This window comes from Copadichromis virginalis, linkage group LG8, assembly GCF_057382275.1.
Source record: "Copadichromis virginalis isolate Kocher_CV1m ecotype Utaka linkage group LG8, C_Virginalis_male_GT1.1, whole genome shotgun sequence".
NCBI lineage: Eukaryota > Metazoa > Chordata > Actinopteri > Cichliformes > Cichlidae > Copadichromis > Copadichromis virginalis.
In genome coordinates this window covers 11,576,943-11,589,163 of record NC_140625.1, presented here as the reverse complement: position 1 = coordinate 11,589,163, position 12,221 = coordinate 11,576,943, and the positions used below count along the sequence as shown (strand labels likewise).

At 42.0% G+C, this 12,221-nt stretch overlaps 1 protein-coding gene and 1 long non-coding RNA gene across 2 annotated transcripts in view; both read left to right on the top strand.

Moving 5' to 3' along the window:
• trrap (transformation/transcription domain-associated protein) overlaps positions 1-3,997 on the top strand; it is an 84,115-nt gene extending 80,118 nt beyond the window's left edge. The window contains exons 72-73 of the mRNA XM_085465773.1: positions 491-685; positions 2,856-3,997. Coding sequence (XP_085321899.1) covers positions 491-685; positions 2,856-3,140 — 480 coding nt within the window. The 3' untranslated portion in view covers positions 3,141-3,997. The remainder of the gene's footprint in view (positions 1-490; positions 686-2,855) is intronic.
• A 5,426-nt stretch (positions 3,998-9,423) lies between these two features.
• Positions 9,424-11,332, top strand: LOC146702779 (uncharacterized). Its single transcript, XR_014921901.1, has 2 exons — positions 9,424-9,906; positions 10,906-11,332. It is a non-coding gene; the product is annotated as an uncharacterized LOC146702779 (long non-coding RNA).
• The last annotated feature ends 889 nt before the right edge of the window (positions 11,333-12,221 follow it).

Here is a 12,221-nt window from a genome sequence, read left to right as displayed (position 1 = left end):
GGGAAGAGGCCAGACAGAGGAGGAGGAGAGCAAGCTGGAATGAAATGCTCTGCTATAAAGCTGTCAGAGCTACTCACTTTTTCATATAAGGGAGCTTATCTTTCCTGGAATTGTCGCTTGTGTAGCGGCCTTCTCGCACATAAATGCAGGCTTAAAAGATGAAACTCGGCCGTATATATTTAAGTCAGCAGAGAGCAAAGGGGGAGGGGAACAGGGGGCAGTGGAGGTGAGTTAAGGATTATAGATGCTGTGCTGCGGATAGTTTGACATGTTACTGTTTCTGGGACATGAAGATCAATAATTGCAGCCATTTTGTTGGCATGAGCTTGTTTTGTAGCTCTCCCAGCTTTACTGAAGACGAGGAGTTGTTTTCTTGGTGCTAATGTGGTTAAAGGAATGTGGACTACACTGCAGAAAATTATATTTCCTGATTATTTTCTGTTTTTTGCCATTGTATAAAAGTTATGTTTATTTCCTCCTCTGATTTCAGGACACAGGAAAGCTCAACGTTTCTTACTTCCGCTTCGACATCAATGACGCCACAGGTGACCTGGATGCTAATCGCCCCGTTCCATTCCGCTTGACGCCAAACATCTCTGAGTTCCTGACCACCATCGGCGTCTCTGGCCCACTCACCGCCTCGATGATCGCTGTGGCTCGGTGCTTTGCACAGCCAAACTTTAAGGTGCCACGTCTGCTTCCTTTTTTTCTTTTTAAATACATTACATAGTGTATCAGAACGGCTTTTTAAAGTAATGGGTAATAGACATAGAAGCTTGCAGTGAACTTGAAATTAAATGGCTGAATATGAAGTTTACAAAACTCTAGTGCTCATTGTTTCCCCCTCCAGGCGCACGGCATGCATCCATACGATAATCATACTTTTGCAAGCATGTCTGGAGTCACTGCAGCCGCTGCTGCTGTTACACTGCCTGCCAACGACATGAAGCTCATGAATCCGCTCTTTCTAACAGTCTGTGTTTTGATTGTTACAGGTGAACAGCCATAAAATCACAGCACTTTGAAATCCTGTACTTTAACAAGTAATACATGGATTGATTACAGCCTCTGATTGGAGGTTTAACTTTAGTGGACGAGTGGGAGGGACACTTTTGAATCTCTTTCACTTTTCATGATGCATATCCAAACCAGGTTGTTTTTTTTCCATGGAGCTGGAAGCGACCCTACTTGGACAAACAAATAAAATGCTAAATTATGAGCTGAAAACGGTTCAGTACAGTTGCTTTTTGGATGGTCTGTACCTCAGAGCTTGGAATAATATTTGTGAGATCCAGTTCAGTGATTCAGCACAGGTGAGGTCTATCACATTGCTTCTGGCTACAACCTCGGCCTGTTTATTAGTGCCGCCATGCCCCTAATTTTATGCCTTAAACAGTTCTTATGAGGGTGAAAAATGATCTCCAGAGGCTAACATGTTAACTTCATCCCTGAAGGTGTTTGTTTTAAAATGCAAGCCTGAGGAGATTTACTCACTTCTGCAGCAAACCTCAAGTGGTCATTTGAGGAACTGCACTTTTTGTCGCTTCAATGTTGGCCTTAGTTTGTTAATAAGACAACACAGAAGATGGCACAGAGGATTGGCTTCTACTGACCGTCGCACAAAAGATCACAGCTTAACTGTAAACCTCTCTCATTGTGTTAGTTTTAGGCTCGTGAAAATTAAGGAGCACATCACTGTTAAAACATTCAGTAACACGAGCTTGTCAAAAATGTTGAGTTTACGTTTAAATCTCAGATATATTTGAAGAATTACATTTGTTTAATTTATATAACTTATTCACATGAGTCTTGGAAGCTTTTAGAAGAAGTGGGGTCAGTCGGCTGCCATTGCTGTTGCTCGCGGTGACTCGAGCGTTGCGGTTTGTTGTCAAATTTAAGCTCCTGCGGCGCTCTCCGGATATTGCCTGGCACTTAAACTTGGTGAACTTCCTCTGGGTTTAGGTCTGAGGCTTAACTAAAAACAAAGCAGTGAAAAACAGTAGCAGCCGTTGGGTTGTGTAATATATGTAAAGCAGGGCAGTAATGACAGGCCTGCAGTGTCTGTGTATGGGTCAAGCTCATACTTAAAGTCTGACTGATGTTCCAGACACAGAAGCACTTAAGATGCAAATAAACAGAACACTTGACCATGTGAACTAGTTGGGACTGAATGCCAGAGACCAGTGCTGCTTGTGGCCAGAGCAGAGAGGTATTACCACAGAGCACAGGAAAACACAAACACTTAACAATCATCCACTCAGATATAGTGAAGCCTTAAACTATTTAAACAGTCTAGTGCCGTCTGAAACCGAATAAACACTTTAGGTGAGGGCAGGGAACGGCGCGTACGTAGTCAGGCGATGATTGCCAGGTCTTGGTTTTGATGGTTATGCGTTTCAGATCTGTGTCACCGTAATGAGCTGTTAACATCTCAGAGATTTCCCTGCAGATGACTGCCATGCCCTAAATTGGAGTTAACAGCTTTGTTTTATATGTATGTTTGAAATTAGCAGGGACTTTAAATAAACTGAGGTTTTTGTCACGTTTCACTGCTCTCATTTCCACGGCAGACTGTTTGAACACACTGCCCAGGAGACTGGCATATAATCATATATTTGAGAGCTTCATACAAACTCTATGACTGTAGTTTGCAGTATAAAAACTTCAGTTTTTACATCATTTGTTGCATTGCAGTATAAAAAGGGAAAGTCTGTTTGCATCCTGATGTGGTCAGTCCTTAGTAATCAAATGTTTTATCATCAGGATGTTGATGTTTTAAATTCTAGACCTCGTATATTTCTTAAAAAATGAATCTGTTTCCTGAAAGTGACCTCCTGATTTCCTTTCTCTCATAGGTGGATGGAATCTTGAAGGCCGTCCTTCGTGATGAGATCATCGCGTGGCACAAAAAGACCCAGGAGGACACGTCCATTCCCCTGTCCCCAGCCGGGCAGCCAGAGAACATGGACTCCCAGCAGTTGGTCTCGCTGGTCCAGAAGGCCGTCACGGCAATCATGACTCGCCTCCATAACCTGGCTCAGTTCGAGGGAGGCGAGAGTAAGGTCAACACTCTGGTGGCTGCAGCAAACAGCCTCGACAATCTGTGTCGCATGGATCCAGCCTGGCACCCCTGGCTCTGAGAAATCGGAGGCGAGAGAGGAGAAAAGGCACAGCGGAGTTCACGGGATGAAGGGGAAACACTTTTTTTTTTTTTTTTAGTTTGATTAAAACAGACAAGGGTCGTTACATCTATGTTGCTCTTTGGAAAGTGAATTCACATTGAGACAAAAGCCCTGGTTGTCAGAGCTTGCCTGTGTTCTCAACAGTTACTATTTTATTTTTATTTTAAAAGAAGAAAAAACACACAAGCCTCCTTCATTGTATATTTATTTTTGTATCAGAATGACAGGGATCCTGCGTAATGTCAGCGGCCCTTCTCTTTACTGTGACAAAGTGGTATTACAAGGATTTGTTTAGGTACCCACTCTTTTACTCTTGTGGAAGTTTCTAATTAAAACACTTTGTTTGTTGTTTGCGATGTGTTTTACACGCATCAAGATCTTGGAACGTTTCCACTTTGATTTGTTTTCTTCTCAGATGGTCATGTGTCCTCCCAAACCTGTAGCTTCTTTGCTATACCTTCTAAATGAGGAGTATTGTTGCCCTGTGAATAACAGATGTTGCTCTTTGACTTTTATTTCATCCACTGCTTGAACTGTATTAAGATGTCAGAGGATTCCTGTGTAAAAAGCTTCTGTTCTCCACTTCTTCTTTTTTTTTGGGATTCAGCTGGCGTTGTAGTAAGCTATATGACCACTGTAATGCAAATATGTAATTCCCAAGCTGCCTGTGAATGCTATTCGCACCCCCGACCCCACCCCTTTATTTTTGTTTTTATTTTTTTAGAGGTACTGTACCGTTTCCAACAGAAGAATTCTCTCTTGCCTTGTAAATAAGCATTTTATTGTAATAAAATGCTCATTTTTTTAATAGAGAAGCTGTGTTGGCTCCTTTTGCTTGTAATCTCCTGCAGTTTTCTTTACACTGTAAAGAAACCAATGAATCTCAAAAATGAGTTTTAACTGTGTTCACAATTACCATAAAGCAGAACTAACAATTAGTCTTCTCCCCATTTTTTTAAACGAGTTGTAAAACAGAAATAAGAGCCAGTAATGTGCCTCTGTGCCTCACATCTATTGCATCACTGTCACAGCCATAATCACCCTGAAGGACGCACTCTTGGATATTATTGCTGTAATAACTCTTGCTGTGAAATGACTCCAGACGAACCGTTCTCTGATGTTTAAAGTCTATTGCCGTCATCCTCGCCGTTCACAGTTAGCAGACTTTTATGGGGAGGCATTTCTTCCCAGCAGTGTTGAATCAGAGCGTGCCTTCTGTCTCGTGGAGGTACAGTAACCTTGTGGTCATTCCCCTTCGCTTTGGTTAGAAAGTCCTGCAGAGGTGTGGCGAGGCATCGCCGGTGCTTGATTAATGCGTGCCAGCAGATCTCCGAGTGGGCTGGCCTCGCTTGACTTATACACACTGTCAGCCGGCCCGCCTGCACTCATAAACAAAGGTTATATCTCTGTTTGCCTCTATAGAAACAGTCTCTGCCTCTCAACGTGTTTACACACTCCCTCCAAAGGTTTCTGATCCACACAAGAAAAAGAAAAGAGCGTTTGGTCTGCGAGTCGCAGCAGCTGCTAGTTTCCAACATTCACCGTGAACATCCTTCTTTGTAGCTGTCATTTCAGTAAGCGTCTTGGATAAGAGGCTGCAGTGTTTTGGTAGGTGCTTGCTTTTGTACACACAGAAAGCATCTGTGATCGTTTATACAAATGTTGGATTTTTTTTCCCTCCCCCTGTTGGATTTCTCTTGGCTTTAGCACATTCTTGGAAATGTTTTCAAGACGAGCTGAAATGAAGCTTGTCTTGTTTCCTCGCATTGTGAGTCAGATGTTTGAAGTCATGTAGCTCTGCAACTACCCAACCCTAACCATGCTTAAACCCCCAAACCCTCAAATGTGACTAAGTTTTTGTTAAGCTAACAACATGATAGAGGACGTGTTTAAAGAAGAATTCATTTCTCCTTTTCAAACAATAACTGTAACATGTTTGATGCTCCTGAATTTCCAGACATTACAAAACCCGGCTTTGCCATGCTGTAATTAGCATCCTTGCATAATTAGTTTTGCAGGGGGAAAATGCAAACTGGAGTAATTCCTTTGGATAAGATGAAGGGGGGCGTATCTGGTAAGTATGGATATATGTACCAAGTTTTATAAGCATTTTATTCAATAGTTGCTGAGCCAGTATCAGTATAGATCACATGGAACCATGAATGTCTAACTGAGCTGGTATGTCACAATCATCTAAGTACACAGGATTTGTCCTTTGGGTATCATGAATCTGAAATATTTTAGGTAATTCCATAGGACATCTTAGTCAGGCCCAAATAGTTGTTGTTAATGTTGTTAATCTTCATTTAACCACATCCCAAAGGTGCTCTATTGAGATCTGGTGACTACAAAGGCTATTTGCACAGCAGAGTAAACAAAAAAAACTGTAAGCTGATCTGAGCTGTGTGACATCGTGCATTATCTTGCTATATACAGCCATCAGAAGATGGCTACACTCTGATTATAAAAGGATGGACATGGTCAGCAACAATACTGTATGTAGGTCGTGGCTCAGTTGGTATTGTGGAGCCCAAATTGCTCCCTCTGCCAAAAAGATCCCCCAAGCAGGATGGATCCATACTTTCAATCAAAATCAAAACAATCAGAACGGGCAACATTTTCAAATCTTGTATTGTCCCATTTTGGTTGGCCTATAAAAAATGTAGCCTAACTTTCCTGTTGTTAGCTGACAGGAGGGGCACCCGGTGTGGTCTTCTTCTGCTGTCAGTGTTGTGCATTCAGAGATGTTCTTCTTCATACCTTGATTGTAACAAGTGGTTATTTTAGTTTCTGTTTGCCTTTCTATCTGGTCATGCTCTGACCTTTTCACTCAGAAAACTGGCGATTACTGGATATTTTTCCTGACTCTGGAAACCCTAGAAATGGCTGTGTGGGAAAATCCTCACACCAGTTTGTTTGGCACAAACAACCACGGCACACTCAAATACTAATAAATCACCATTTTTACTCCCATTCTGATGCTTAATTTAAACTCTGTCAGGGCATCTTGACCATGTCTACATGCATAAGTGCATACTTGACCTCCAGCCATGTGATTGACTGATCAGATATTTGCATTAAAAAGAAGCTGAGCAGCTCTAATAATGACTGTTTGCTTTTGTGCATCTACAAACCACAGCTATCTTTACAACAGCATATATATTCATTACAGTTGTATTTAATATACAACTAGATATGTTTTATATCTAGATATAAGATTTTATATAAGAATATAAGCTATATATCTCTAGATATAAGAGCTCATAACATCAGCTGCATCATCTCACTAGCTGCTGCGTCACTTCCCAGCAGACTCACGTCAGTTTGGGCAGAATCCAGGCAGGACTCAGTGACCTGAAACTAATCACGCTCTCCAAAAAACAAAATGATATTTATGTCAAGTCTCAGATGCTAAACATGATGAAAGGATTAACTTAGGTGGAGACAGGCTCACATTCAGTCGTTTTTTTTGGGGGGGGGGGTCCAATCTCTTTGAACAATTATGTGTGTGTGCAGTTGTGGGTGTCCTCTGTAGGGACAGGCATCTATTTCACGCCTCAGGTGTCTGTTCTGATTTTAAAGAGATTACGTGACATATGAAATCCACAACAGACATACAAAAACCCACAACCCTCCGTCCCCACCACCTCCCCTGCGATGTGTCATAAAATGCCTCCTGGGGCTCTTTTCCCGGCATCCTGCGAGTGCAGGCAGACATCACAGGAGCAGAGGTGACGGCTGCGGCACCCACACCTCCGTCTCCACCTTTATTCCCCTTTTTCCTGCGCATCATATGAGTGAAGTGGAGTCAAAGGCTTCACCACCGCCACCACACAAAATCTCCCTCGCCTCCCTCCCTTCCCCAGAACTGTGAGGAGTGGAGGTGATTGATGTGCTCCGTTGGGAGTGGAGGTGTAGAGCCTGGATCATCATCAGTGCTGGCACAGAACAGATCTCTCAAAGGACATGCCAAAGCAGGAATAGATCCTGGCAGGACCAGATGATGAAATCTTCCCCTCTCCAATGATCCTCAGCCCCGTGGAGGATGGCTGAAGGGAGGGTAGGGGAAGGGGAAAGAGCTTAACGGAGAAGTGGAAGAAGGGAAATTTTTCAGCAAAGTCGCAACTAAGCTGCTATAATATTTCACAAGAGACACATTTGGATACGGCGTAATGAAAACGTACAGTAGATGTTGAGTCTGGGGAGAAGCTGTACTGAGCGTAAAAAGAAAAGGAAAAAAAGACAGAGGTGAAAAAGTACTTCACCAAACAGCCTAATCCACTCCTTGCCTCGCTGCACAATTTATCGTTCAAGAACAGGATTCGCAGCCAGCATTCAATTATATATCACAGGCTTTGCAGCGCAGTGGGGGGAGACGATTCTTTGTGTCTTCATGTAAACAAACAGTATTAATCAAAAAACGATTGTGTGCTGATCTCCAGCCAGGGAAGCAGCTCAGCTCATATCTAACAGCTGAGGATTTGTTTTGTTGCTCGGAGAATGAGCCCCATTAGGACCTCTAATGGCATTTCCACTCAGAGGAGTTGAGCTCATTAGTTGTGTTTCGAAAATCTGCCATTATGATTTTAATTGCACAAGCTGTACACACAGCAGCATGGTACGCAATCAAAGTCACTCTCTCTGTCAGGGTGACAGTGATGCGGCAGGCCCGTCCACGACTCACTTCTGTGAATGAAACTTGCTCTGATATATTTTGCAGAGAGGGACAGCAGAGGGCTTTGGAGTGAACGGTGCTTTTTTTGGCAATAGAATTGCATAGAGACTGGGAGCCTGTAGGTAGTTAGCTTCATCAGCACAAACTTGGCTTCATCTCAGAGAGAAAAAAAACTTATATTAGCTTTAAAGCTCAAATCATCTTTGATTAAAAAGAAACAAACAGACCACGCTGGACGAGCACAAAGCCTCGCTTTCGGCAGAATTCAAGACATCCGTTCAGCGACTTGAAAACAAGCTGGACAGCATCCAAACGACTCTCAACAACCATGACCAACGGATTACAGCCTTGGAAACTATGGCCACAACTACGAGCGCAGAGCTCCAGAACGTGGTGGCTAAGTTAGCGGTGGTGGCGGAGGATAACGAGAAGCTGAGAGCTAGGCTAATCGACGTTGAAAGCAGGAGCCGCCGCAACAATATTCGCCTCTTGGGGGTCCCTGAAAATATGAATGGCCCAGGCCAACTGTGTTCTTTTCTCAGGTGCTTGTGGACATATTTGGAGTGGACGTTTTGAAAACGGCCCCGGAGTTGGATCGAGCCCACCGGGCACTGGTGGCAAGACCAGGCCCCAACGCGAAACCCCGAGCGGTTGTTGTCTGTTTCCATAGCTACCAGACCCGTGAGCTCGTTGTGCGCAAAGCTCGGGAAATGCGGGGTAAACTGAAATATAAGGACACCCCCATCCATATTGTCGAGGACTATTGCCCTGAGGTGCTGGAACAACGGTCCGCTTACCGCGGAGTTATGAAGGAGTTGTACGATCTTGGACTCAAGCCTCAGCTTCGCTACCCGGCCAAACTGTTCGTTATGACTGACGAAGGGAACCGGAAGCGACTGGCGTCACCAGGCGACGCTCGGAGCTATATCGCCTTACACCGTCCCCTGAGTTCTAACATTCTGGAAACCTGATCTGAGGGTCATGGTTGGATCCTGCCACTTCCATAGAAGGGCTCATGACATTTTAGTTTGATGTTTGGTACCTAGAGGACAGCATGGTTTGAGTAATTCTAACCTCATTGTTTTTTCTGTTTTTCTCTCATTTTCCTTTATAATACCCCTGTTTACGGTGGCTGGGAAGTGCAAAGCGCAACAAATTAAAAAACGGCAACAAATTAAAAAACGGCAACAAATTAAAAATCCGCAACAAATTAAAAAACCGCAACAAATTAAAAAAAACGCAACAAATTAAAAATCTACAACAAATTAAAAAACCGCAACAAATTAAAAATCCACAACAAATTAAAAAACCGCAACAAATTAAAAAAACGCAACAAATTAAAAATCTACAACAAATTAAAAAACCGCAACAAATTAAAAATCCACAACAAATTAAAAAACCGCAACAAATTAAAAAACCGCAACAAATTAAAAATCCACAACAAATTAAAAAAACGCAACAAATTAAAAATCCACAACAAATTAAAAAACCGCAACAAATTTAAAAACCGCAACAAATTAAAAATCCACAACAAATTAAAATTAAAAAACCGCAACAAATTAAAAATCCACAACAAATTAAAAATCCACAACAAATTAAAAATCCGCAACAAATTAAAAATCCACAACAAATTAAAAAACCGCAACAAATTAAAAATCCTTGACGGAAAGGGATTGTCTGAAATACCGGAAGTCGAGAGTGATGTCACGAGAGGGGGCGTGGCCAGGATTTTTGGTTGAGGCGCCATGTTTCTGGGCCGAACAAAGCGCTAGCGAAAGAGGAGCGAAAGTACACGGATAACACCAGCTATGGTTCGTACTTGCTGTGCGGTCGGTTGTAAAGTTAGATCGCACGACCGGCAAGGGAATAAGGTTGAAAATGGTTTATCTTTTCATTCTTTCCCCACCTGGAAGCAACATGAGGCAGCTCATGTATCGGATGTTACCAAAAGAAGGCGTCTAGTCTGGATAGCAGCTGTGAGACCAGCTGATATCCAGTTCTCTTCCATCTCCAAATATCTGTTGGTGTGCTCCAGACATTTTCATTCCGGTAAGTTATAGATCTGTTCATATCACTCTTTATCGGTCTTTTAAGTCTGACATCACTAGCCGTGTCTTGGCTCAAACTCCCAAGAGCACCTGCAGGTCCATAAATCACACGATCACTGTGGCATCACTGAGTGTTGAAAAACTATCTAAAGTCTTTCATCTGTAATAAAATGATCAGCGTTCTGCTCTACCATGTGTAACAATTGAGTTTATCATCCAGGCATCCATGAAAACGAAATTAGCAGGAAGTTAGCTCGCTAGATTCCATCTAAATACAATATAGCATGTCCTAACTGAGGGATTTTGGAAACAAAGTCAAACGTACAGCTCTGCTATCACTTCCAACATAAATGAAGACAGAAAACTAAACAGCAGTGACGTTTGTAGGGTACTGAAGTTTGGCTAGCTGGTGTAAAACGATGTGCTACGTGACCGTTAGCGACACAGCTATGTTAGCATAATATAAACACTAACTTTTTCCACTTGATAAAAGTTATCGTGAGGATTCTCGGTGGTCAGGAACAAATGTAATCGCATGGCAGGATGCTGTAAACGGACCAAACTTCAGCCAGGAGAACAACTGAGATAATCCATCCACAAGGATGAATAGGATTAGTCATTCATATACTGCTGCATGGGCTGGGCTGTAGCTACATCGTAAGGTTTTAAAAACTGAGCTTTCAAATGATTAGTGGTGATAGAAGCAGTGGGAGGCCAACAGTGGTCACTTACTGTTTTTAGGAGTTTTTTGAGATTAAATAGAAGACAATACAAAACATTAAACATGTTAACAACACAAAACCCATATTAAACGCAGACTACTTCAGGCCTGGAAGCAGGATTTGTCACGCCATCACTTAAAGACCAGATAGCCTATTAGTTTTCTTTTCAATGCACTCTGAGGTCATAGCAAATTAGAAAAAAAAAAAACATCCTAATGAGTGATTTTGCAGAACTACGTGCTATTTATAGACTTGCTAATTATTTGGCATTATTGCAGCAGACCAGCCAATGAAATGGATGAAACATCGTGACTGGGTTCCAGCGCTACACAAGGGACCTGCTTCAAACATACCACCATGCCAATCAGATTACTTCTTCCATGTGAGGGTGAAGAGGTGACCCTTCTGGATAAGATGGTGAAGGTTTGCTGCCGTTTTGATGAACAGTGTGGTAGTAAAACCAGGGGAAAATGAAACTTGCTCCTGTTAAATATTCTTAAGTCTTGTGCTGTATAAATAGCGGTAATTTTTCAGAAGATAAATTGAAGTAATTGATAGTAAATTAAGTAGTGTTAGTAGTGGGTGATATCGTGTAAATGCTGTCATGATTTTGTGTAAACATTTTGTCTTTTATAAACTATAAATGACATGGATTCTACATTGTAACTGATGTGATGTTCTATAATAAAAAAGAGGCAAAAATTAGTTTGTTTCTTTATTGAACTTTTGAACAGTGGTACTCAGTCAGTACATATTCAGTAAATGCAAATTATTTACATGGCAGTGCACTTCAGGCATAAATCTAGACCCTTATATAAAACATTATGGGTCATTCCCACAACCCACAGCTTTACTGTGCTCCAGCAAAGTATCCAATAGCAGTGACAACTCCTCCACAGTAGCAGGTGGGATTTTTCTTTTTTGAGGACGACTCCTTTTACCTGTCAATACGGATGGTCTGTTTATGTTTTGATCCAGAGCCGTTTTTGGGCAGCTGAAGAGGAGAAGTCTATCTTATGGCCAACCTCTGGCTGTATCTTGGTCATATTACCCAGCAAAACCCAGTATGCAGGTTCATCTGTAACAGCCCTTGTGCCACAGATCCGCATTGTTGCTTCTACTTTAAAAAGAAGAACAGCGACATGGCTGCAGGTCTCCACGACTCCGGCCATACAGGTGCAGTGGGCGGCTTCAACCTTCCCTGTGATGCTCACAATGACCCATGGCTGCAATGCTGGTTCATTCAGTCTTTGAGAGTGCAGTACCTGAAACATACAAGTTACTAGTTAATTTAAAGACAAAGACTCTAATGAGCTAAGGCCAACATAAATGTGTTTTATCTACTTTCAAATCCATTTATCATAAATGTAACAAAGTGTTTAGAAAGTTAGCACATACATGTAATTTTCCATTTTTTTATGTATCCATCTATAGAACGCTGCATGTTATATTCCAAATCTGCCTGTTCTCTTTCAGAAACCTGACTTCAGAAAATGAAACTAAAGTATGTAATCACTTTATGGAGAAAGCATAAAGTTTGACTTTAGGTGACAATTATGGACACGTAATATGATAAGGAGATTCTGCAGGTCAT